The following is a 27,753-nucleotide window of genomic DNA, read 5'->3' on the forward strand; positions in this document are numbered from 1 at the left end:
CAGTTTACCACATTCACATTTTATTTCCCATGTTCACTCTTAGCTTCAGTTTTCTGCGTTACAATCAACTTTAGAGTTGCTATCTCTGCTTGTTTACCTCAAAACAAACATAAAACGAAAGAAACCCAGCTTTGTGTGGATAAAAACTGCTACGCACAAACAGATATAACAGCACACACAATCAGAGGGTACCGTCATTCACATCATATATCCATCACACACACACATATGCACACACACCCAGAACAAGGACCTCCCTGCGTTTCTAAGATGTCCATGAGTAACATTTGAAAGAGCGTAGAGCCAAGAGAAACACAGAAAATGAGGGAATGAAAGAGGTTAGAGAGAAAGAGAGAAAATGACTGAGGGGAGTGAAGAGAGAGAGAGAGAGAGAGAGAGAGAGGATAATCAAATTGAAAGAAGAAACGCACTGTAAGAGTATTAGCTGAGCTGAATAATGGAATAACTTAAAACTCTTACACACACACACACACACACACACACACACACACACACACTCAAAATGCCTCATACAGTATACATACAGATTTGCATCCCAGAAACGAAACGCAATAAATTACAAAATAGAAACACAGAATAGCCATGCGCTAGCTGCACAAACTCAACAGAAATGTAGCTCATCTCCATAAACAAATAAAGAAATAATGCAGCACACTACTTTATACTCTCAATACAAAGCACCATCTGTTATGCATGGGTCTCTCCTAAGCAAGTCCACAAATGTACACACAGGTTGGAGGAAAGGATACAAAGGGGAAAAAAAAATTATTCCAGTAAAATTTTTTAAAACGTCACAGCAACGCTACCATCCGCTCTGAGCTTCTAACTAATGAGGTGACTGAAGTTGAGGTTTGCAAACTGTGACACGTTGTAAAGTGATGCTTCACTCTCATTCAGTTTGTTTTGCGTGTATAGTGTATATCCAAAGTGCAAAAGGGTTTTCTGCTCCCTGCAGCTCATGCGTCTTGTTCATAACTGCTTTGTCTAACATTATAATACTGTCTATTATTAAAAATGATGAGAACACCAACAGTGCATGTGCATTTGTTACATTCCATCTTCATGTTTTTACCTCTGACCAAGAATCTCAAACCAAACCGGCGTTCGTTGGTTTGCGGTGCGGGATTATACCTGTATTTCACGTACTGTACAAGGTGTGTCTTGATAAAGACGTGAACATTCGATGTTTGTGATATAAATAGTTTCACTTTTGAACAAAGCAAGGCAAACAGCGCACGGACGATCGGGCCGCCTGCACTGCGGCCAAAGAATGGAGAGGAAGTGAGGTCACAACTCAAGTGTACATGAGACACTCTGGAAGATTAACCTGCATGTATGTATAGAGCTGTTTGTCATCCCTGCATCCCATTTAGACACCTTAGAGGAAGGAAGGAGGCAAGCAAGGAAGGCCCAAACCAACAAAAGGAGTAAAAATTTAAAGTGCAGGACGAGACTATAGAAAGGAAGGAAAAGGGAAATAAGAAGGCAGGTTGGTTGGATCTTTAAGCTGGTCAGTGGGGGAGATCCAGTTTCCCTCAATCACCAGGACTTGTTTTGAGCAAAACACAGGGTCACAGGTGAGAGAGGTTTTAAAAACAGTACCTAGAGAAGCCACTGGCTCTACTACACTACCACAGCCTTGTCAGGTAGCGTCAGTGTAAGATAGGCTGTGAAAACAGAGCGAGCGGACGAGGGTTCAAGTTAAGGATCGGCGGTGCCTGCTGTTTGCTGCTCTGGCTAGCTATGTGTGAATCTCAGAGGCTATATGGTGTCTGAGGTCAGGGCTTACAGTTCATGAAGGTTATAGTAGGACGGTGAAAGCTGACAACATTCATTGAAATCGATCCAAGTGAAAGGCAGGTGGAGTACGCACCTTTAGGAGCAACACAGCTGGGAAAAGAGCACCCATGTGTCTGTAATGTAGCCTACTTACAACTGAAGTGACTATATAATAGGGTAAAGTGTAAATCTAAGTTTATCTACTCAACAATCAAAGTGAGAGGTGTGGGTTCTGACTATTTTACCTTTAAATTTAGATCAGCTAGCAACCCCAGCAGCGGCTGGTTTAAGCTCAAATCGCCAGGTGCAGAGGAGATGAAGGCCGCCGCCTCAGTCCCTGTTATTTGTCTCCGAGTCCGACAGGTGGTCTTGTTGATCGGGATTGTCGTGGACTTCGCCGCCGTGCTCATTCTCAGGCTCGCCGTCCTCATCGTTGCTCTCTGCGCTGTAGTCTATCGCCTCCAGAAAGGACGGCTCGTCCTCCTCCAACACATAGGTGGTGGTACTGCTGCTGGGCGGCAAAACACACATTTCTCTGTGAGGGGACGACGTGCAAAACTGTGCATCTACATCATGTCAGTGTCACGAGGCTTTAGAAAAGCATAGAAACATAGAAAACAGAGACATAGAAAATACATTTCTGCATACCTTATATAAAAAAATGATGATAAACATTTGTACAGCACTTCTTAAAACCACATACTTTCATTCACATGTACTGTACAACTGTCACGCTACTCTCCTTCACTCTGAGCTGAACTCAGAGTCACTAAGAGCTTTCTTATTTCAGTAAAACACCCAAGAAAATGCATTTGAGATGGGTTTCATGGTCCTCGACAATGCACTGCTGAGAGGCCCATTTCTTGAAAGCACAGAAAACAAAAAACAAACACAGCATGAGGCCTTCAGACCAAATGTACGACTATCAATAGGCCCGTTTATGTGGATAAATATGATCTTTGCTTTATAATGTTCGGTTGGAAAAAAATGAACATAAATGAATACATTTGTGAGTTTATAAAAGGTGACAAATATCTGAAATCCCAAAGAGCCCGTGGTGATGCCTTCAAATGTCTTGTTTTGTCTCACTAACAGTCAACAGTTGAAGGATACTCAGTTTACAAAACAGAGAGAAGCAGCGAATCCTCAGTTTAGACAAGCTGGAAGCAGAAAATTAATTAATTCATTATTAATTTTCTGTTGATAGACTAATCAAGTAACTGTGTCAGCTCAAACTAAAATATCTAAAACTACAGTACCATAGTGAAAACAAAAACCTTTGCACCAACAGACAGCAAATCACATTTCACACATTAACGTCTATTTTAAAATCTTAAGAGAACAGAAGCTGGAAACAAACAGTGCTTGTGTGCTCTGATGGGTGAAGGTAGTTTTTTTTTTTTTCCTTTGGGTCTTAATGGTTAAATGGTTACTGGTTCTTTGAGGTTTTAGTGGCTTTAGTGGGTTTTTAATGGTGTTAATGGTCTGAAATGTGATCCCAGGGAGACAGTCGATCAGGGGGCTCAGACAATGATCTCCCACCGAGCTCACGAGTGTGTGAGTGCAGGAGGGAGAGACAGAGGGAGAAATTGTGCATCAGTATATGTACAGTAAATGTGTATGTGTGCGATAATGTGTGTGTGTGTGTGTGTGTAATGATGTGGATGGACTGAGTATTGTCCAAACAGATAATGAGAGTTGTGAGTCAACCATTACAGGCCATTACAGAAAAACCAAACCCAATCTCTCCTTTCTTTGGGTTACATTTTCCGTATCCACCATCTCTATACACAGTCCATCTTAATATACAGATCCATGTGTGGACATTAATAACCCCCAATTACCATCATTCACATGTGAATAAACCCCCACATCCCCAAACCCTCACATACGTACATCTCCTCCTGCCTACACTCACACAGAAACACACCCATGCCCGTATCCACCCATTTACTCAGTCCGAGACACCAAGTGATTTGCAGACGCCTCCCAATGGCCACAATATCATTGTTGTGATGACCTATTAAATGGTAAGTGGTACCACAGCAAGCCCCATGCATAAAACCATAAACCCGGGATGGAGAGCAACCAATCCCAAAGGATGCTCACGCAAACACACAAGCACCAGAACACTTTTGGAGTCCCTTAATGATCAGACACATAAATGATGGATGAATATATCAATATGAGAGTGGAGTAGGTTAGTAGCAGAGAGAGAGAGAGATGGATAGAGAGAGAGAGGGAGAGAGAGAGAGAGAGAGAGAGGGGAGAGAGAGAGAGAGAGAGAGTGAGAGAGAGAGAGAGAGTGAGAGAGAGAGAGAGAGAGAGAGAGAGAGAGAGAGAGAGAGAGAGAGAGAGAGAGAGAGAGAGAGAGAGAGAGAGAGAGAGAGAGGGAGAGAGAGAGGTGAGCATTAAGTGGTTTTGAGCTTAAAGCCATTCTTTCAAATGAACTGCTTTAACAAATCTGTGGTGCGGAGAAGGGCTGACGTTTAAAAAAGAAATTAAGATAACCTTGGTGGTCACAGCTTGGCTTTGGCCAACTTTAATAATTTATTTGTGGCTTTGAACTGAAGTACAATCTAATCTGTGTGGACTTCATATTTCCGAATAGGGAATTTAAATAAATGGTAAATGGACTCAAAGTGCTGTTTCAACCCAAGTCTGCATTCACCCTTTCAAAAATTTGGGGTTCAGCATCTTGCAGACCTCCAAGGCCAGGGATCGAACCACCTTCTGATGGGTGGATGACCGCTCTACTTCATGAACCACAGCCCCCCCAAGACAGAGCTGATGTGATGTACAGTGAAGCGCCGGTTCATTGTCTGAAGCCATATTTTTTACAACATGGATGAAGGCTCAATAAGTATTTGTGAATGAGTCTGTGTTTAGATTTCGATCATTATTTTAGAATTAAAAACTCATTTATCTTATCTAACCCTTATGTACTGTTTTGGGCCCTTTAACATTGGTTTATCAACCTGATGATTCATGAGCAAGCACACTGTGTGGACAAGTATTTAACTTATTTTGTTTTAAGAAAATAAGAAAGAAAAAAACGAATTCATTTCAATTAATCGCTGAATTGTTTAGCTTATAAAATGTTAGAAAACAGTGGAAAAAGTCCTTGTCAATTTCCCAGAGCCTGACATCTTCAAATGCCTTATCTTACCCAAACAACACTCTGAAACCCGAAAATATTCAATTTACAGTGAGATAAAACAGAGAAAAGCTGGAAATCCTCATGTATGAGACGCTGGAACCAGCGACGTTTGCCAATTTTCTGTGATAAATACCAAAAATGAATTATTTTCTGAGGAATGATTAACAGACTAATCTTTTAAGCACTAATTTGAATAGGAAAAAAATGCTTGATCTGGCAATTAATTAATTTTACACACAGAGCACACCAAACACTAAGGAAATAATAGTAAAGTTTCTTTGGCTGGTCTAAGACTCGTTTATACCAGAGAAACACAGAGACAGGTCATTAAGTTGTGAACTCCAATAAAGAGTGAATGGGCAAATGAATCACTGCTGATACTCCTGTATGAAGCACACATGGAGGATGAGGAGGCATAAACACGGTGGAGACACATTATTCTGGCTGGTCGAGTGAGATCAGTCTCTGTCTTTTGGTCCAACATGTTCACTGCTGTGTCCCCTGGCACCAGCACTTAAGGGGATGAAGACATGCTCTGACAGTGATCACTTCAATATTTTTCTTTCCTACTTTGTGCTAATATATTCCAGCAACGAGCGACTGTGCAGAAAGGCAGTGTACTAGTTTGCATGTTCCACGTTTATTTAATCCACACGGTACCATCCTGCACCATCGCCTGCTCACTGCGGCCCTGAAAGCCTTACTGTGTGGGCGTAAATGGTTTTTATGGAGAAAAAAAAAAGATCTTGTGGCTGTTTTACGCTCTCTTAGAGAAATAATGACACTGCTGACAATTATTCATACCCATTCCCCTCTCACTCCAGAGTTTTCATTATTTTCATCACACACTGATAGAATCTCAATGATGCTCGCAGCAGCCGTGTATAAACGCAGGCCTTCATGTTTTCTTGAGTAGCGCTTCAGAGGAGATCCCGTGTGACGATCGCACCGTTGAGTAGCGGTGCCAAGGGGGAACGTGTCTGGCAGTGAGGAGGGTGTTTTGTGCAGATAAAAAAAAAAGTCTGTAACCATCTGACTGTGTTCCACATAGATTTTGTGGCAGCAGAAAACACTTTCAAAATCTCAGATATCAGATTTAACACAATGCTGAGAAATAAAAATTCTGAAATGTGGAAAAGTTCATGACATCTGCCTGCCTTCTTGTTTCTATGAGATCACAGGCTTTAGTCCTCAACTGTGTGTGTGTGTTTTGTGTGGGCTTCAAAACATTGCTCTCTATCTCTGCATAGTCCCACAGCATCTGTGTGCCTCTGCATGAACTGCGTGTTGTGGCTTGCTCCGCTTTACTAACCTGGCCACTTTAGACTGTGTCCCGATGATGTCATTCTCCAAATCCAGCAGGTGTTGGTGGTTGTGGAGCCCCGTCAGCCTCTTCAGCCTCAGTAGGCCCACACAGAACTGAGCTCCCATCTCCTCCAGCTCTTTGGTGCCGATCTGAAGACCCTGCAGAGAACGTGTATTTGCACATCAAAGACAATTTAAAACACCAACATGTTCATCAGAAGGAGCTGTCAGATAAAAAAAAACAAAAAACTGTCATGTACAGTATGTGCACACCTCCAACATACAGCTGAATTCAAAAAAATAATTTCAGAGGTCTGACAGAAATCTATTTCAAATGGCCGCTGTGGTGTTTAATAGCTGCTCTGGAGCCTGGGGATGGAGCCGTTGTCCATCTTCAAACGCCCCAATTCTCAATGCTGGAAAGCACTTGCTGAGGAAACTTTTCATGTAGAAACATGATAATATATTTCAGTTGCAGGGAGCACACATTCGGACGCACATGCACTCACACCTGCAGCCCTAACAAAGTCTTCACAGCGCTGTGCCGTCATACAAGTAAATGAATACTCACCCAGGGACACACACACACACACACACACACACACACACACACACACACACACACACACACACACAGTGCTCACCCCCAACTCAACCCAAAAACTTTCATGTTCCTTTCTCCCCAGAGCAGAGCTGGGAACATCTGAACTTGGCCGGGCCACAGAAATACGGAGGCCGAGTTCAGCAGACATTAGTTCCTGCACATCTGGACAAACACTTCCACGCAAAACCAGTGGGGGTGTTAATCAGTGCCAAAATGGCATCTCTAGAGTGCCTCTTAATATGTAAGATGTTGACATTGGCAGAATTCACCAGGAAGGAAATCAGCTGAGATGGAAGAGGGGGGTAGAGAGAGAGAGAGAGAGAGAAGAAAGGGAGGCAAAGAGGTCAAAAGAAAAGAGGAGAAAAGCCAGAGGTGAAGTGGAAAAAAGGGCTGCAGCACCACCTGGTGGACATTTGGACATTTATGGGGCACCTCCCTCTCACTGACGGGGCGGATGCAATAAAACACTTGTACAATGTGATAAAAGCCGATACATTAGCCAAGCAATTAATTCTCTGCATATGTGTTAATTTTTTATTAAGGTTTTGTCAGTAAGGAAAATAGCTGTGAATAATTCCCCCCTTCCTCACACTGCAGCTCCTTAATTAGCATATATATGCAAACAATAAAATCTTCTGGGGTCCGCGGTTGCCAGCCATGAACACAACCTCCCCGGTCTTTAAACAAAATAAAACACAGTCTTACTTTGTATTTGCCCTGGTCACAGCCACAGAGCGTGCTCTCCATGGTGTAGCTGCGTTGTACTCCGATCTCTCTCCACACAACAACACGGGCCGTTGACTCTTTGGAGCGCTCCACAACAAAACTACAGCTCGCCATGCTGAAGGCTGGGGCGATCTGGGACAGGATCTTAGGAAGCGCCTGGACAAAAAAAAATGTTTGAGATGTCGGAGTGTTTTAGAGCAGGTGAGTGTGCGTCGGGGGGCAGACGATAAAGCACACTTTACAGAAGGGACAAATAACTGTGTCCAGCAAAGACGGGCTTATGTACAGAGCCGATGCTTGGAAGCAGCAGTATTGACTGCTGCAATCCAAAATGTTTGCTGTTGGCTTGTAGCCCGAAGCTACATGTCCACTAGGAAACTCTGCATTGAGCTGTCTTCTTTATTAGCATTCTGCTCAGTGAGAAATAGTTTCTCTCTGCATTCCCAAATGAAGACAGAAACAGTCACCCAGTCTTGACCTGACCAGCTTGACTGGTGAATGGATGGAAAGAAAAGGTCCTCCACCACTGCAGAAGGAATAAAATCTGATATATTCGTCAGATAAGAGCTGGCGTTGAACCATACGTTACTGCAAAAGATCAGGTATCATTACATGTATACGCATTGGAATAAGGGATTCCATAGCAATGAATGGGAAAGATTAACAGGAAGCAGTTAACTCAAAACAGCATTATGTAACAATACGTTCATGTTTCCGAATAGGGAGAAAGAGAAATGTAATAACAGTCCGTTTCAAAGTAAACTGGCTTTTCAACTGTTTAAAACAGTTCAAACTGTCTCTTAATGTGCTTTTACAAATATGCGCTGCATCTCTTTTCTGAGTCGAAATGGATAAAACTTTAAGGTGAATTAAGTTCAGTGCAATTATTATTCAGTGATGTGAGAACAGTAATCTGAAAGAACACAGAGAGAGAGGAAAGGACGAGTGTTTGTTCATTTACTTTGGTGTGTGTTTCAGGCCCAGGATGTGTGTGCGTGCATGCGTGTGTGTTCACCCTGTATCCAAGGTCCTCCTGTAAGTCACTGGATGTCGCAGTGATACTGGACTGCCACACCGTCTCTTTCACGCTGCAGCCGTACATGAACACGTTCTTCTTTCTGGAATGACCGTGGTAGTCGCAAAACACCTGCGCGCAGATGTGCATGCAAACACACACACGCACAAACACACACACATACAGGAAATAGAGGGAGGATTAAGAATGTGATGCTTATCGCGTTGCATTTTCAATAAGACACAGTGAACCAAAATCAGTTTCATCTCCTGTCTCCATTTTTACAAACTTGTTTACGTAAGTGGCTGTGAAACAATAATAACTACAAAAACACATTTTCTTCGCTCTATTTTCAGCGAAGGACAGCGGCCTCACCTTGCTTTGTGCCTTAAAGTCATCGCCCTTTGTGTAGTAAACAAATCTCCCATAAAAGCAATATCCCATTATGTCTAACTTGCTGACACACAGTGTAGGACAGAGGCCAGTAGAGGCTGTTGTTTATGGAACTGCATTCATGTGTTAGAAACTAATCTGGTGATTTATTGATGTGAAATTTATTGGACATGCAGCCAAACAGAGTGCGCAGCTGAACAGGAGAAATGGCACCACCATTAACAAAGAAGTTAGTCTTTACACTCCCTAAATGAAAGATGATGCGGCAACGTGCAAAATTCCCCAAAGTAATTTAAGTCCAGTTAATTAGAGGTCATACCAGTGGTGCCCTTTGTAAGTGTGCAAGGTACTGCAGCAGGCTCTTAGTGTGGTAGATCGTGGGGTGGAGCTCAGGATTGGGGTTCTGCCACTGCCGATTCAAATCCTCTCCACTCAGAGAACAACGATGACTACAGCAGAAGGGAGAGCGCAGAGGAGGGGAAGGATATAGAGTGGAGGAGAAGAGAGCAACAGCTAGAGAATCCTTCAAGACAAGATTTTGTGTGTTAATATACATGAAGCTGTGACCAACGTGCAGGCCCAGGCTCGGCAGACGTGCGCCTCTTCAGTGTGTATGCTTGGAAGCTGTGACTGCGCGTTCTTTTTCTCTCTGGACTCTTTACTCACTTTCCATTTATAACCCCATCAGGGTTGAGCATGGGGACTATCTTGAAGATGTAGGCCTCTCTCAGGCTGGTTGCAAGCGGGCTGGTGCCCATCAGGAACTCCAGCGTGCCCTTCATTACCCAGCTGGCGTTGGTCTCTCCAGGGTGCACTCTGGCAGACAGGAAGATCAATGGACGATTCCCTGAAGAGGGAGGGAGAGGGAGGGGGAGCACAGCACAAACGCAAAGAGAGGAAGATGGAATGAGGAAAAAAATAAAAAAGATTCTTCAATTTAAAGTTTTTCAAAGCTGAGAAACAGCATCAGTGAACTACAGTGGACAGAAAACCCATTTGGGGAGAGCTGGATAGCCTGATACCGGAGCTGTTCTCGTGTAGTAATATTCACTCTAATGTTCTTGCAAGCATTTGTGAGAAAGCAACATTTCTGTCAGGGACTTTCTTAGAGGACACTTTGGAGAACTATCAAGCAGACGGATCACAAATCCTTGACAAAGGCCTGGAGAAAGTTTAACTAAATAATGAGAGATTATTTGTGACAAAATAATCTAAGATCAAAGACCTGTTACTAAATGTTTGCCCTGACAGAACTCCACTTGCTGAGGAAGTCAATGAGATGCAAATGAAAATTCAGACTGGCCCTGGCTTTAGCCTCGTCCCAAAGGTCAAGCATGAACTTCCACCATCAAACTGACACAACGGCCATTGAATGTTTAGATGTTATGGCCAAGTATCGATGAGGCTCAAGCTGTTACCAGGACATGTGACAAAGACACATTTGTGTACAGATGTATACAGATGATGATTTACTTACTGAACTGACAGATGTGATCGTTGGAGTTGGACTCCGGCATGGCAGTGATGGTGACAAGGGGGCAGCTGTTTCCCCCCAGAGTTTCACACAGGACGTCCTGTCTCAGGTAGATCTGAGGGGTCCTCAGAGCCTCCAGCTTGGACAGGTGCATCTGAGGATACAATTTACAGTTTTCACATTTCACTTACTAACATTATTATCTACAGATTCTATTTAAGCCCCCACACCTCATGGGTTCTTAACATCTTCCTGTTGTATTGTTGCGCTGGCTGTTTATTAGGCCACCTGAGATTAAGCGATTCAGATTGGGCTTCTCTATTGTTGCTTTACTTAGAACAACTCTGCATAGTCACTCCAGATAAAGACAGACAAAAATATAATTAAAATAACATAACTACTGACAAAATTAGTGTAAAGCAGTTTGAGAGCACAGTGGTTATCTGAGTTCATAACTGAAGGGCACATAAATGATAAAAGATGGGCAAGAGGGTCGAGAGGGAGGTGTAAGAAGGCTCACACTGGGGGTTTGGGAGGTTTAACAACAGGAGAATAGAATAGCAAACACACGACCAAATGCTAATATTCTCTAGATTACAGTAAACAGCGGTAATGATATGCTACCTTCAGAGTGGAGTATGTATAAGGGTAATGATATGCAAAGTAGCACACATCATCCTTATGGCTGAAGCTTATGCTGAAGGTCTGTGTATAATAGGATTTCCCTTTCTGACCACCAGCAGCAATAGAACTCCTCGCAAAATGATTCCTATGGAGAAAAAGGAACGTTTTATCAGCAAATGTGGCACAATACAGGAACCATAACATATTCACCCAATGGCCACTTTATTAGGTACACCTGTTTTATCTATTGCAATATAATTCAACAGCTCTGCCATAAATTCTAGTTTATCATGTTCTGTTTCTGTTGACACTGTGGGAAATGTGTTAAATCAATTATTATATACATATAATTATGGTTATTTCTGAACTCATATACACCTGCTCAATCCAATGCAATGGCCACTGAGTGAATGTAACATCATACATGCACTGCTTTCTACATTTGAGGTGTCAAAATGTTGCAGTAATAAGTACATTCATTCTAGCTCATAATAACTGTCAGTGTAGCAAGCTGTAAAGTTGTCAAGAGAAGGCTTTATAGCTATATAAAATGTATAGTCTGAGTGTACCTACTTGTAGTAACAGATGTCTGTTCCTGTTCTGACCCAGCGAGGCCTGCCACTGATCGCCTCCTGCACAGAGTACATCAGCACCTGCATGCCTGCACACAAAAACACAGACACAAACAAGCAAAAAGGCACAAAAGTTAATAATGTGTGTTGTCGGATGCTAAAAAGGTCTAATTCAAGGTAATGTCACAAAAATACACAACACTTTTGCAGGTCAGAGGGAGAACTGTGGTGGAAACTGTTCGCTTTGTTTTCATCCTGATGTTGTTGCGTCTCACCGTAGTTGAACTGGCTGTTTGACTTCTCACAGTTGATGATGTTGAAGCGGTAGGTAGTTCCAACACGCATGCCGCTCACCTCAAAGTAGAACCACTGGTGGTAGTGATTACTGTTGATGTCTGAATTCAGCACAAGGTCATACTCATATCTGCAGAAACACATCATAAACTGTAAATACAGACCACAACGTCATCAACAACAACATCAACAACTGATGCAACACATCTTCTGCTATTAATCTACTTTCTGTAAAGCTGAGGTAAGAAGTTGGCTGAATGTAGTGAAAGTTGACCACAAATTTAAATGTTATTAATGTGATAAAAGCTGATTTGATTAAACCTGCACATCTCATTGTGTACATCTTTCTCATTCTCCTGTAGCTGATGTGATAATTAATACTTACTTCCGAACTTGAACTGCCTTCCTGAGGTTGCCAGACTCAAACTGAGAGTTGAACTTCAGGGATTCTCCACTGTCTTCAATCACAGGACAACTGGAACACAACAATATTTAGGAGGGACAAATGAGTCATTAATTTTCCAATATAGGGATGGTGAATTGAGCTCATCTGCTATGTGAAAGTTCCAGCTCTTAACATTAACAGAATTGCTGAAGTAACAGTGACAGATGTCATCATTTTAGCTCATTTGGCCTGAGTGATGTAATATTATAACTAAGGGAGAGGAACTCACCTCGGGATGTCCAGGTCGTAAACTACTTTATCCAGGATATCATTAGGGTGAATCAACCGCTCAATGTCCTGGAAAATCTTAGACCTGCAGGGTTAGACCCACAACAAACTCACAGTTAATACAGTGGATAGCCAGAAATATTGTTTATTAATGACGAATACGATATGATATGACAAATACCTTTTCCCACTCCCTTAACCTTCTATACACAGCAGACTTACAGGTGGAAACTGTAGCTCACAGACTGAAAAGCCAGTCTTGATGCAGAACCTCAGAATGTGACCACACGATTGACATTTAACTTTTTCCAAATTGTATATGGAAATTTGACTCTAAACTTTACTAAAATATCTCTTCTACTGTGATTAGTGTCTTGTTGCTGCTGTAACATGTGAATTTCCCCCCATTGTGGGATAAATAAAGTCTATCTTATTTTATCTTATCTTAGTAGTTCACTATTACAATATTCTAAATACAAAATATTCGCTCAATTTGCACTGGTGGTTTCTACTCTGAGTTTGAGTGAGTTTGTGAGCAGTTCAGGAGGTTTAAGACTGGATCTGTAAACCCCTCACATTAACAGATACTCTGGGCTAACATCTGCACCGACCAAGGTCCCAGATCAGATTTTTCCTCAGATTGTCAGGAGGGGTGAACTGTGATAAACTGGCCCAAAATTCCTGCAGTCTGAGCAGGGCTTTAGTTTTTATAATCCGTATACCCTCTTCAGTTTGCATGCCAAATTATTTCTGCAAACCACAATTTTCAGAAAAATGTCTCACCTCTGGACACCATAAATTCTCTCCAGGAGGGGCTCCTTAAAGGTTGGGGCTACATGGCCAAAGTAGTCCGGGTAGGCCACTTCAGCATAATGGGGTACAGACTGTGTTCCCTTCACCATCTCCACGTAAAGGTCGGGGTCATGCAGTGGGAGGAGCAGCGCCGTGTCTGGCACCTCCAGAACTGCTCCTTCACCTCCCTCATCCTCAGTGCCCTCTGAGCCACAGTCTGAACCCCAGTTACTGCCTCCTCCTCCCACACGACGAGTTGCGATGCCCCCCAGGAGCAGAGGAGACTGTATGTGTCTCGTGGCATTGACTGGGGATCCGTCTTGTTTGACTCCCCTTCCTCCTCCTCCTTCTTCCGCGTTCAAGACTCCCTCCTCTTCTAGGGAGACACACTCCAACACGTGTGCTAGTTGCTGTTCTATCATCTGCCCTTGAGAAGGAGGCATGGTGAGGGAGGACAAAGTCGTACATGTGTCGGGGGAAGGAATGTAGCCCTCCTCTTTTTTGTCTTGGTCCTTAGTGAGCTGGATGGTGTCCAGTTCGAGAGGAGTCAGAGGAGCAGCGGGAGCGGGCGCAGAAGAAGACAGCAGAGAGTGTTTTCCTTTGGTAGGATTGCAATCCTCCTGAGAGCTCAGTACAGGGACGTGCTTCGGGGACAGGGCTTGAGCTGTGGGCACTATGATGGGCCGAGTGGACTGAGTTGAGGCCGATGATGAGGATGACGATGAAGATGTGGTAGAGGCACTCTTTGAGCATTCAAATTTATAACCCTGCAGGAATAAGATTTATTGATCAGAAAAACCTATAACAATAGCTTCCCAGATTCCAAAAAAGCTGGGACGCTGTGTAAAACAAATAAAAACAGAATGCAGTCATTTGCAGACAAACTGTGTTTAATGACAACAGTTTTATGAAGTGGTCCTCAGTTCATGCAGTAACATCCTTTATACAATCATGTGTGGTGAACCTCGCTCCATCACCTGTTACCAATCAACCTGTTTACCTGTGGAATGTTCCAAACAGGTGTTTTTGGAGTGTTCCACATCTTTCCCAGTCTTCAGTTGCTCCTGTATCAACTTGTTTGAAATGTGTTGCTGCATCAAGTTATGAATAAGCATATATCTACAAAAATCAATGAAGCTGATGAGCAAATGATCACATTCTGTCTTATTTCTGTTTCACACAGCGACCCAACCTTTTTGGAATCAGAGGTTATATAATGACGTTAATGTGCCAATTCAGCTGCAATTTATGTAGGTTAAAGTAGGTGTTTTTTCCACCATGAAACCTCATCAACAAAATACTGACCTGGAAGTCTTCAGAAAGCTCCAAGAAGAACCTCTCATAGACCCTCAACTCCTCAAAAGGACGTCCAGGGCTTTTTTTGGGATGTAGCTTGTTTAGGTCTGTCTCTATGTCGTCATTCTGATTAGCAGACACAAAACAAACAAACAAACAAACAAACAAACATACATCTAAATGTTAAACTGACTGCGTGCAATGTGGCTGTATTTGAAGCAGTTGCTCAAGTCTATTATAATCTATGGATTATGGGATGGAGAAAACAATACATCTAGTGAGACAATAAGCAAAGTGAGAGTACAAAGACCAACGTCCACGTATTTAGTGAAACTGTTAAATTGTAAGGGGATTTATGGTGCTTGGAAATTTTGAGTGCCTCTCTAGATTGCTTATGTACACTCTGTAAGGGAAGAACATCGTTTGAATTAAATCGGTACTCGTTATTGCATATCAGACATGGCTGACATGTTTGACATAGTGGGAGGAGAGTGTTTGGCATAGTCTGGTGAGATATGACTGCCCTCTGCTGGAAATGTAGAGGAGTGCAACTGGACTGCAACAACAGCAGCTGCACATAAACCTCTCTCCTCAAATATCAATAACGGTATGCTAATATGATGATTCATGTACTTCAACTGTGATATCATATGTTCAGAAGCTCAAACAACTGCTGAGTTTTTTAAGCATGTGGTCTATTTCTGAATACACCTTTGGCCAATTGATTACATTATCCATCATGAGGCTTAGTGAAGTTCAGTCATGATGTAAAAATGTTTAAGATGTCTGTCTCTATAACACCACTGACAAACAGAGAAAACACGATCAACATTTTCCACAGTGAGTGCCGATCATAATGCTGTCGTGTGAAACATGGCTCAGAATTACCACGCAGAACTCATCCTTCTCATCCTCTTCGTTCTCAGTATCGTTCTCTGTGTCTGCGTCCATCTCCTCGTTATCGTCACTTTCGTCCACCACGTCATCCACTGAATGTGCACACACACACACACAAACACACACACAGATGTTATTACTGTCCTTACAACAGACATGCCTTATAATTGTTTTTGCTCGAGTTGGGAGTTTACCATTTCCCAAAGTGTGTGTAAGGATGGTACACAACCAGTGTAGTGGTTGAACTCAACTGACTTTAGTTGTTGAGTCTCATTGCAATGAAAGGAAGAGAGGAAATGTTGAAAAAAAAAAAAAAAAAAGATGTGAGCAGCCATGATCCAGAGATGAGTGAGAGACTTTAGAGGACAGAGGAAATATTGAGTTTGAGAAACGTATTCAAACCCATTGAGCTGGTGATCTCAGAGCTTGTTATGTTACACTGTTCTCCTGGTTGGGTTACTGACATCACTGACATGTTTATAGATGAGTCAACATGACTTTGAGGCAATGACTGGGTTCCTGTTGCCACTTAGAGCTGTCAAGATTGTGGCGAATGTCACTGGTTTTTATTTAGTTCCTGTTTGCTTTTTCACTCTGCAAAGCATAAAAGGAGGAAATGAACTCAAGACGTGTCAACATGTGCATTATCAAGAAGAATCAACTAATCATAGTGCAACGTGAAAAATAACCTTTTGTAGCGGACATGTTTCATTTTAGATCAGATTAAGGGAAGAGCAAAGAAGCTCGAATAGTTCACCTGACAGCCTGTGGACGCATGGAAGCAAATTAGTCGAGTACAGTGCAAGTACGTAAGTCTACTAGTGAGCAAGCAAGCACTACGCAATGTGCACTCAGCATGTTTATTTCATCTTTATTACTAACACATGTCATGTGACAGTTTAGTGAAATGTGACGTGAGGTGAATAAGGAAGCATTCTGGGGATGGAGTTGCATCTTACGTACGTCTTACCCTTCTTTAAGGGCTTGCTGCAGAGCTGAGGAATCTTTCTTCCTGTAAGGCACATTGTGTGCAGCAGTGTCAAGAGTGTTGCCAGTAACCATTTAGCTGTTCCAGGGATATAATCATTATTTGTGTGTGTGTGTGCGTGTGTGTGTGTGTGTGTGTGTGGTATGTAGGTTTGAATTTGTGTCTGCATAATTCTCAATAAACAGCATGCATACACTGTGATAAGCTGGGGCCCATTCTAGTGAAGTGTGTGTGTGTGTTTGTGAGTGTGTCCTGTGTCCTCACCCCCAGGTGGCTGGTTGTACAGCTGTGCCACAGGCCCTGCAGCAGGAACATGTGGCAGGTGGTAGTGGAAGGCCGATTTGATGGTGGGCAGAGGCAGGCGGTTCTTCGGAAAACACTTCCTCATGATGAGACTGGAAGTGTTGATCAGAGGATCCAGGGTCCGCACCGGGAGACACTCCTAAAACACACACAGAAAGCCGGCAGTAGGTGGAACCGTGTGTGTACGGTACATATGTGTTGCATGCTCGAATTGTGTGTCACTTGCTCACTCACAGTGGATGAGTTGTAGAGGATCCTCATGCCATCAGCTTCTATGAAGGCTTTCCTGCCGAGCTTGATGTTGGTGATGTTCCTGAGGCAGACCAGCAGCCCTTTGCGAATCAGCATGTGGCGATGCCGAGTGTCATTGCGATGCCAGTCCAGGTACAGAGCCAGCAAGACGGACACGTGTCCACCATCAACTGCACGACGGGCATTTGTTTCTGCACAGGGAAGAGGAAGATGCTGGATGATCATTTACAGTTTGCTTCAGAGAATCAATCAAAGACAGGTAAAGGACAAGTGACAAAAGAGTCAAAAGTAGAAGCTACAAAGTAAATTGCTCACTGGATTTAAGCAGTGCTCCCAGTGCATCCAGGGCGACTCTGTGGGTGCAGAAACAAGGCAAATGGGTTACATGATCTATTGAACAAAGATGAAAATAAAACTAATAATAATGAACTTTACTTGTACAGCACCTTTCAGAAATACAGCTCAAAGTGCTTTACAACGAGTAAATTACATGCACAGACATGCACATTCTTGCTGGTTCATTAACACAATCAACCTCTTACTTGAGCAGGCTGGTGTTCTTTTTGCTGTACGGCGAGACGACTTTGAACATCAGTTCCACCACTCCGTTCTTGCCCAAAGAAATAGCATTCACCACTTTACAAAAACAGACACATAAACGAGGAAATATCAAGCAAAAGCAGAAAGAGACATCAAAAGCCACTGGATAGTGCAGAGTGCCAGGACATCTCTTGGTACTAATCCACTCAGACTCCATGAGAGAACGGCAACATTTTGAGAAGTGGATATAAAAGTTAGAAATGACTTACAGTTACTAGAGTAAACCCTGAGGACCTGCAGGCAGGGCAGAAGCAGTTTGCTGTTCTGTAGGTTTTGTTTCATTAAGTTGACTGTGACGTTCAGAGCTCCACTCAAACGCGCCCTCACTCCAAACTTTCTGTCTGAACACACAGAGATTGAACGGTCGGTCATCATGCAGAGAAGAATCAGTTGTTCAGTGTTTTCGTTTTACAAGGAAACTCAACAGGGCACCTTTAACAACTCAGGCCAGACCTTAACTGAAGTGACATGACATGACATTTTGGACATATAACAAAGTTAGAATAAGTTATAAACAAGGAAAAAAGCAAACTTTAAAAAAATATCTGAATGTGTTGCTAATGTTAATGGTGCACTGCCTGTTTGTGTTGATCTGTGAGTCTAACCTACCTTTTGGGCCCACCTTGGCCAGCAGTGAGTGAAGCTGCAACATGAGTTCCTCACTGGGAGGCAACTCTTTACTGGCAGCTATCAGAATCTGGAATAATATCCCTGTTCCTCCTTTAGACACAAATACTCCCACCCTGCGACCTCTGCCTGAGACAGAAATGACCAGTGAAACAGCATTGAATGCAATAAAATATAATTCATGATGGGATCAGAGCAGGTACTGCAGGTAAGAGTGAATCACTACTACTTTACAATTTCATTAAAGAGGCACAATGAATTATTTATGCTTTTAAAATATGTTAAATACTTCTCATAGTCATGAAAAACACTATGGATGTACCCCCAAATAATTATTTTCCAAATCAGGCATGTCAGTTAAACTGTCCACAGAGTCCTGCAGGGAACTAAATGATGTTATCAGCTCTCAAAATCAGGGCATGACCTGCTCATCAATGTAAAAATAAAGAAATAAACTGTGCTATAAACTGTACTCACCCACAGTCAGCAGCTCACTGAGAATGTACAAAATGTTCAGAGTGGTCTGGACATCCCGGTGGTTCTGTTGAAGACACACACAGTATTCTTATTTAACAATATACAGGAACATGCAGTGAATGATAGAGATCTGTCTCTCTAAGGGACAGACACTCTTTCACGTGATGTCCTCTGTTCTCTGTGTGCAGGTCAATTTCAAATCACACAACGTGTCAATGAGACATCTGCACCGAGTTTTCTCACAGAAAATACAATTATTTGCTTTCTTGTTGGGAGTCAGATGAGAAGATTGATATCACTCTCATATCTGTGTGGTAAACACGAAGCTACCGCCAGCAGCCGGTTAGCTCGGCTTAACACAAAGTCCAGTAAGTCTTTGATAGTCAGATTCATACGAAACCACTCTGTGCAAATATGAGTAAAAAATACAGAATAAGCTCAGCGCTGACGCTTGAACTTAATGTCCTGCTGTGCTGATGAGTGAGCTGACCTCCAGTGAAGCCAGGATGACCTCCATGCCACTGGAGCCTTTGGACATCACCTCTTTTCCGCTCTTCTCTGTAACACACAGCAAAATAAGAATCAGAAATGTGAAGATAAACTATACTGCAATATTTTATGCAAAACAGCCGAGGGGCTTCACAAGTGCACAGTGAAGGCTGTTATTCCAAGTCCAGCAGGGTGTCCTGTGTATGTTCGGTCGACCATCGATAAACGAGTCAGCATGTCACAGAGGATAGTCTTGGAACGTGTGAAGACAACTGGCCGGGATTATTTGTAGTTAGAGAGATTCAGTCGCATTTCACAATAAACAGATGCTTAATCTTTGAAGCTTATTTCACATCATGTCAAATATTACTGGCTTAGATCCTCTTTTCACTTCTCATTTTACTTGTGCGATTTTCTTTTGTATATTTTGCATGAGCATTGTTGGAGGGAGCCTGAGATCAAGGATTTCATGCCAACGACAGCTTCACTGTAAATGTTGTGAATATGACAAATAATGCACGCGTGAGTTTGACCTGTTAGAAACCGTCCTGCAAAACAAGAGAAGTGGTTTTGCTAATTGTCTGTTTCTCCACCTCCCTTCCTCTTTAATCCCTGTGCTTGCCTTGTAATTTAGGAGCTGACAGATTCCAGACCTCTTTGAAGAGGCTTCCATGAGATGTCCTGTCCTGTCCTGTCCTGTAACAAATGCAAACTCTCCAAACACAAACACAGGACCGAGGGTAGGCAATAAATACTGAACTCCTTCAACCTTTGAAAATGACTTACTGAAAGAACATTAAAGTTTACAGAGGAGTACACGTATCAAAAACAATGAATACATAAAATATTATAAAAGGTTTCACTTTCATCAAACAATGCTGTCAGATTTCTTATACAGAGGCATGCTGTGTCAGAAATGCTCATAACACAAACATCCATATCCATCTGGAGTGCTATATCACTTGGTGACAGTCTTACACAAGAGGGGTTCATGTGTCTGTGACTGATTAAGGACGCATCATAATAGCAAGCGATTATGGAAATGAAAGGTGTCAAACATGCGGCTTTTATGACTGATGATCTCTCACCAAAAGGCATGTGAAAGATAAATTATGGACCAGAAATATAACTCGTGTGTGTACTCGCGCACTGTCCCCAGACTCACTTTCCACTCGTGCACAGCTGTGTGCATATCTCAGCATGTGAACGCAGAGACACATGTACATGCATGCACATACACGCGCGCGCACACACACACATGCACTTTAGTGCCTTGGAGAGTGGTGTCCTTTTAAAACATTTCTGTCATGCCAGCCTTTTTAAAGCTCTTCAAAACAAAATGGCATTTCGACACTAATCCTCAAAAGCAAATCCATGAGGGGTTACACATAAGTAACCTGACACGCTGGAGGGTTTGTTAGACAGAACCATCTGGGAAGCCGTCCATGGAAACGTTGGAAAAGGGCAGGCATTTTAAAAAGCCACTTGGCAGGTGATTGGATGAACCATCAGTCAATCATAGGCTAACTTTAACCAATCAGATCAACGAAACATATGTTGTAGCATGACTTGTGTTGAAGCCAGTCTGGAGATGGGCGACAACATCTCCAGTGCCAGTTTTTGCTCTTTTTTCAGAAGAATTACTCTCCAGTTCCGATAAATCTGATGCTGTAGTAGCATCTACACTGACCCAGGACCACCATTGTTGTTTTTGAACAAACAGTCATGCTGTCGTCACGTCTAACCCACATCTGACCGTAGGTGCCAGTAGTTCCTCACGGGATGCCGAGCGATTGTTGTGCGGCCACAAGTGTAAAACTTGAAGCCTGGCAAGATGGATTCTTGCGTTGCGTGATCTCATGTGATCTCGCGAATCCAGCTGCCTCACAAGATAAACACATAGCAGCAACAGTAATGATATGCAATAGCTGAATGTTGTATCCATTTATTTTGCTTGTAAAAATGTGTCTTCTAATAAGAATGAACTATGATGGCGCTCAAGGGCTAAGTAGACAGCCAGCTAATTGTGATCTGCACAGTGACCTGCAGATGTTGCCCTTTAACTCAACACCCATCACTGATGTCTTTTCTAGTGACTGCAGTTATTTGTCAGCTAAGACTGACTGCTAAAAGTACTGAACATGAGCTGCAGAGCTTTCAGAAGTCAAAGAATCCAAATCTCATTTCCTGTACTCACCAGAGCAAAGTGAAATATTTTAAATATTTGTGCCCCTTGACTTGCCATCATAGATAATAATACTGTCAAAATCTATACATTGGAGGATTTTTAAGAGTCTGACAGGTAACATAAAGCTGACCTCAACCAGTTAAAATACATTAAAATATTTTTCTCGCACATTTGCATCATTCAGGACCCTACCTGGTGGGTCTGAGGAGACCGCAGATTGACAGTATCTCCTGGAGTAGTGGTACTCCATTTCATAACAAAGCCCTCAACGTTCACCAAAACTTTGGGTGAAAAGATGTCCCAGCTTCTCTGTCTCTGGACTCCTAAAAGTTTACACTGCAGGTCTGCTGTGAATCTAAACGCTTAACAGTCTGATAAGCATAAAGGCACTTTCTCTATCCCTCCAAGGCTGGATGCAAACTGCTCAACTGGTCCTCCAACTGTGCACCAGCACACTAAGCTGAGGGGCAGGACTCTATAAACCTTGTAATCAGCACCTCCCCTTGCACGCTACCAGCAAATAAACCACCGACTATAGAAAACTGACAACTGTATAGGACACCTCTCTTCACACGTCCTCTCCTCTTTCTCCTGCCTCCCTCTTTTCTCCGACTCAGCACTGTGAGGAAAAGGAGAGCTGCCGTACCATTAAATTAAAAACAGCCACTGAGTTTCTGACAGCAAGTGAGAGACAAAAAAAGACAACTGCTGCCTCTATGACTGAATTCAGTCTGCACTAAACCAAGCCAAACCTCCTCTCTGTGGACTGCTCTTTATATAATTTTTATTTATCTATTCATCAGATGTATGAGTTTCTGGTTACTCCACTCCACAACTGCTGGCTCTCCTCTCTCCCGATCATCCTTGTTTTTTCTCTGGGTATCTTTTGACTGCCTTAAGCTCCTAAGACTCTGAACATGAGACAAGAGTACAGCAAAGTCTGTCCAGGGGGTGTATAGTTACTGTGAACAGGGTCACGGACCCCCTACTTCCCCCTAACCAACGTCACACTCAACACAACACACTCTACACATTTCAAATCGAGGCTGCAGGCGGCATGTGAAAGACAGCCAAACAGTAGATGAGACTGGAACAGCTGATATATGATGATTGACGGGGTCACAGACAGAAGCCTTTCCACTGTGCCCATCAGTCATGATGGATTAACTACGAGTTTACTTTGAAGTTGGAGGAAGCAATAAATCATGGCCAGAGGAAAGATAAAATTCAAGAAAAGTGAGAGGGAAGAAGTTCAAAGCAAGTTCAAAACATGCCAGCGGGCTCAGAATACTATGAAATGATTCAGCAGAATCCTTCACTGCACACTGTGCCTTCACACAAAGACTGCACGGAGGCTCGACCCGAGCCACTACTTGTCCACGTGCAAAAAATCCACACTGAAAATGCCACTGACTGAAATCTACTGGCTTCAGGGCAAAGTTAATGTGAGAGCTGCAAACAAATATAGAGTTTTATGGGTTAGCATCCACATGGGGAAACAGGTCAAATCTCCTGTAATGTAGCTGGCTGCAACAGAAGCCTGCAACGACTCCATCCACTCACTCTTCCTTTCAGTCAGAGAGAAAAACCACAGACTGAATATTGATTAGGTATTAACTATTTTCATTATTGATTATTATGTCAATATTTGATTTTTCAATTAAATGATTGTTAACTCTTTATTAGTCTTTCAAAAGTCCCAAAGTAGTAAAAATGCACATCACAATTTCTAAATATTGCTTGCTTTGTATGGCTGACAAAGATATTCAATTTACAATGATGTAAAACTGAGGAAAGCAGGAAATCCTCACATTTGAGAATGCTTGATGAACGGCATCAGTATCAAAACTGCTGTGCTTTTTGGCCGTTTAACAAATCCATTAATGAACAAATTAAAGCGACACAGCAGTGATGCTTGCATCAGAGATTTCATTCATCCAGCTCCTGAGAGGCAGAGAGGCACCCTGCTCGCAGAGACACGCTCATGTTTCAGTCTGGTCTACACAGAGACACAGCACAATGCCTTCTGCACCTGTCAGATCTTCTTCTCCACTCTCCTTTCCAAAGAGTAATCAGAGAAGCAGATTGGGAGACACTGTACCGATCCATCCACACTCTGACTACCGGTGCAGTAAGCCATCTCTATTTACACACCAACTACTCTGAACACACTGTTAATGAATTAATCAACTCGACCTGAAGAGCGGAGGCTTTGCATTTTAAAGAGGAACTCCACAGATTTTACACATCGGAGTCTGTTTATAGGAGTTGGGGAGCACTACTGCATATGTGAAAAAAGCTGTATGGGGCCTTTTGTAAAGCAGCTGACCAAAGTCGAATAAATGTCCTTAAGTGATATAACTTCAGTCAGTGTCAGATGGGACTGAAGAAGAAGTTTGACAACAAAATGAATGTGGGGGTGTGGAATTAGAAAGAAGAGAGCTTAGACCTCTGCAGCCCACTCCTCATCTCTGCTTGAGGCTAGCATCTCAAGGCTACGTTAGCTGCTACTAGGAGGACACACCCAACACAACTCTGACTGAGCTGTTGCCGGTGAAGTTGCATTGTGGGTAATTTCAACATCAGGTTTTGACGGAAAAAAAGAATGTGTGAATTAAAAAGGACAATATCTCTGTGTCATTTTCAACAGTCAAAAAAAAAAATGTTATGGGGTGCAATAATAAGTAGGTTGAGTGCTCTTTTAAATGAACATGGTCAGTATCTGTGCCTACTGTAGGGCCCCTCTGTGGCTGTGGTTAAATGGTTTTGTTTTTTTGTCCGTTTGAATTGTGTTTATTGTTGATATACGATGCGGATTCTGCACAGGGTGTTTTATTTTGAAAATGCAATGGTTTCTCTATGTCTTTCTTGTGTCTGACTTCCTGCTTGGTGCGATTTGCTCTCTGCAAATTGACGTGGTGACTGCGTGTGGAGCAGACACTTTTATAATAACATGCTGCAATGCATGAATATTATGCAAGTACGACGCACTGCCAACAATGCAATTCAAGGCTTCTTTACAGTGGCCAGTACCAAGAGCCACACCACTATACATATATCATCCCTTGGTCTCTGTACAAATTCATAAATACTTACAAAATCCTACATTGCGTCTTTTCTGTTGTTTCAGTTGGAATACAGAAGATTGCAGGCTGTTTTGTGATTGCGTGTGTGCTTGCTCTCACCTTGTGTCTGTATGAGATGAAGTATCTTTGCAGTGACCTGCCTTGCCATTTCGACATCCCTCACCATGGCCTCTCCATTCATCCTCTCCAGTTGGCCCAGGAGCATCAGTACCCTGGAGTTACTGGGAACACTGGAAAACACACAAACACACAAACACACACACACACACACACACACACACACACACACACACACACACACAGACATACACTTTTACCTTAAGGAAGGCTGCATGCAACAGGATAACTTAATCTATACATGCATTCCTGTATGTGCACTGAAGAAAGGATAAATAAAGACGGACTAATATATCGCATATTCAAATCCATCTGGAAAGGGCAGAGATCATATCACACACAGCATAATGTGTCATGCAGCTGCATTTAGAACCACAGTAATCCATGTAAATGTTAATCCAGCGCTCCATTTCAAGAAGATTATAAGAGAAGGATGGATCAGTTTTAGCACACAAGTGAGTCAAAGTAACTTGCACTGGGTCACATTGACGAACAAACAAAAAGCAGCCCCTCATATGCGTAATGCCTTTCTATGCCCACAGTGAGTTGAATGAGTCTTAGCCAAAAGCAGATTAATAACTAACAAAAACTGTATTTCCTGTATCATAGTGCAGTGCTAAAAAAAATTACAAATTTGCAATCTGTGTTTAAAATACTGAGGCAGTCCCCTGGTGTTACACTATTTCTGGGATGGTGACCCATCCCCCATTTATAACCTTAGTACAGCGCCGCTCAACTGGAAACACAAGGCTAGAGGTCAGTTGTTGGTACAGCAACGGCAAACATGGGAGAGAATCAAAACTCCGTGATTGCACCCAGTGGAGTTGAGTCTCTCATATGTCCTTATAAAGACAGACGGAGACAGAGACAGAGAGCCTGAGTGCTAAGACAGCGAAAGAAAGACTGGAAAAATGGAAAGAATGATGAAAAAAAAAGTTATGCAAGCACGGACAAAGGAAAACACTGCAGTAAGTAAAGCCTAAATAAACATTCTGCATAAGTCGGAGAGATTAACACAGATCGACTAGAAAATGAGCAAATTAGAAATATGCAAACGCGATAAGGAGAAATACACTGAAAGATTTTTTCCAAACTGTTTCCGCTGCATTAATGATGACTGTTGTTATTTTTAGTCATCATGACGATTGCATATGGAAGGGTTCAAGAAAGGCAAACTAATTATCTGCTGTGTTGCACAAACACACTCTTGTTCACCCACAGGCGGTGCAACAAGACGACAAACAGCAGGGACCAACTCTGGTGCAAAGGCAGTTAAAAGGCTGAATAGAACATGAGCAGGATCACTTCAGAGAGGGTAAAGGTAAGCACTCAGTGAGAAAGAGAGAGAATCTGTGGACAGATGGTTGTGACAGAGCAGCTTTCACACAGAAACACATGCACACACATGTCACAGCCTGCACATACGTTGGTGCATGCACATGACACTGCATTTGTTTGTCTTCAAACAGCAAAGCAACTCACCCTTTCTCAGTGGCCATTTTGGGTTTGTTCATTTTTACCACATCAACATTTCATGTCGCCTGCAAGAGAAAGAAAACAAAGAGCTCACTGACAAAAAAGGACAAGCATAAACATTCTGTACAATTTTAGAAATGAGCATAATCAAACTTTGCCCCGTGTGCCAAAAGGGATCCAACTGAATTCCCTTTGCGGTAAACTCAGTCTCTAGCAAGCCCTGCAACCATGCCAAAAATCAGATGAGAAGGAACTAAACTGCCCATGGCTGTCACTGTGCAATATGTCTATATGTTTTAGTCATGTAACAAAGTGGTGACCTTTTCCAGGGTGCACCTGCCAAGCAGTGAGGGAAAACCTGCACACTGTACAAGAGCAGAGCTACTAACAGATACACTAACAGACACCCCTGACCAGTTTTACACAACACAAATGGGGCTCCCTACATGCTGCAGATCTCACATGTCCTGAGACAAAAGACCTCAAGATAATGCAATGTGAATGCAAGGTGACTACAGCAACAGCTCAGTGTATTACATTTTCACAGGTCTCCCAAGACTTTGGATGAGGTCAGAGTGAATACAGGAGCATTTATGGGTTGAGATAAGATGAATCATAAACAATGCTGAGGTAAAATTTAAAGTGATCAGTCAATATCACTAGTGCCAGACCCCCCCCCCCCCCCCCCCCCCCCCGGACTTCTGTTTGACATATTTAAGATATAAATAAATAAAACACCATGCAGTTATAAGCTACACACAACAATAAGATGCTGATAGTCTTTTTCAATTAAAAAGAAGATTTGAAAGAAACTGGCTGACCTTAACTCCTCAGTCAAGTTTTTCCAAATATTGCAGAGTCACAATGTAAAACCACGTTTTCTTACAGGACAGGTAAAACTAGTCGAACGCACCTGAGGACCTCAGGTCACGTATTTGTGTGGGCTGAGGGGGAGCATAGGTTTAGCAATTGGTCAGATCATGCGTGGGACAGATGGTGGGCTGGCCTGGCCACAATAACCCCATAAGGCTGCCTTCTTCCACAAACCAGAATCCAAAATTTATCCATTGAAAAAACACGATATGATACTGTCATAACTCCAGCCTGCAAGGAAATTTGGGTTAGTCATTGTCATTACGCTACTGTAAAGGTAAGGTGAACAGCTAATGTTAGGCAACGCTATGTTACAAGATGCTAAGTCAGATAACCTCGCGGGGCTGATGTCCGCTGCACCTGCTGGACTAGTCACTCATTAACGGCCGCCTGCCTGCGACAGCAGGCTAGCTAACAGAGGAATGTGCTAACAATCATGCTGTGAAGACAACACAGACGGTATTAGCTAAAGCAATGGGCCCGTATAATAATAACGAGAACGAAGATTTTACGAACCTGCATATAACGGAACTGTTATCCCATTCAGGGAGGGCCAATTCCAAGATAAGAGGGAGTGCAACTGAGAGTCTGAGCGTTGCCTGAAACGCCCTGATGATGTTGTGATGAGACGAGTCCCAACTGTCAAAGGGGC

At 42.6% G+C, this 27,753-nt stretch overlaps 1 protein-coding gene across 6 annotated transcripts; it reads right to left on the bottom strand.

Moving 5' to 3' along the window:
- Positions 1 to 27,731, bottom strand: agtpbp1 (ATP/GTP binding carboxypeptidase 1). Of its 6 annotated transcripts, none has more exons than XM_076730288.1 (27): positions 27,618 to 27,731; positions 26,235 to 26,293; positions 24,735 to 24,865; positions 19,363 to 19,430; positions 18,873 to 18,936; positions 18,378 to 18,524; positions 17,978 to 18,109; positions 17,711 to 17,804; positions 17,484 to 17,521; positions 17,151 to 17,359; positions 16,878 to 17,055; positions 16,596 to 16,637; positions 15,617 to 15,717; positions 14,738 to 14,854; positions 13,424 to 14,199; positions 12,642 to 12,725; positions 12,353 to 12,442; positions 11,949 to 12,097; positions 11,675 to 11,762; positions 11,102 to 11,246; positions 10,481 to 10,631; positions 9,670 to 9,850; positions 9,323 to 9,452; positions 8,611 to 8,742; positions 7,575 to 7,751; positions 6,273 to 6,424; positions 1 to 2,308 (listed from the first exon to the last, which is right to left on the bottom strand). In XM_076730288.1, exons 2-27 carry the CDS (start codon positions 26,264 to 26,266, stop codon positions 2,131 to 2,133), a joined length of 3,786 nt encoding a protein of 1,261 aa, XP_076586403.1. In that variant the 5' UTR covers positions 26,267 to 26,293; positions 27,618 to 27,731; the 3' UTR covers positions 1 to 2,130. The 6 variants fall into 6 exon arrangements, with proteins under 6 accessions (XP_076586403.1, XP_076586402.1, XP_076586404.1 ...); XM_076730287.1 differs by having other exon boundaries at positions 1 to 2,311; XM_076730289.1 differs by lacking the exon at positions 16,596 to 16,637 and having other exon boundaries at positions 1 to 2,311.
- Between the last annotated feature and the right edge of the window lie 22 nt (positions 27,732 to 27,753).

Source organism: Chaetodon auriga, chromosome 5 (assembly GCF_051107435.1).
Source record: "Chaetodon auriga isolate fChaAug3 chromosome 5, fChaAug3.hap1, whole genome shotgun sequence".
Classification (NCBI taxonomy): Eukaryota; Metazoa; Chordata; class Actinopteri; order Chaetodontiformes; family Chaetodontidae; genus Chaetodon; species Chaetodon auriga.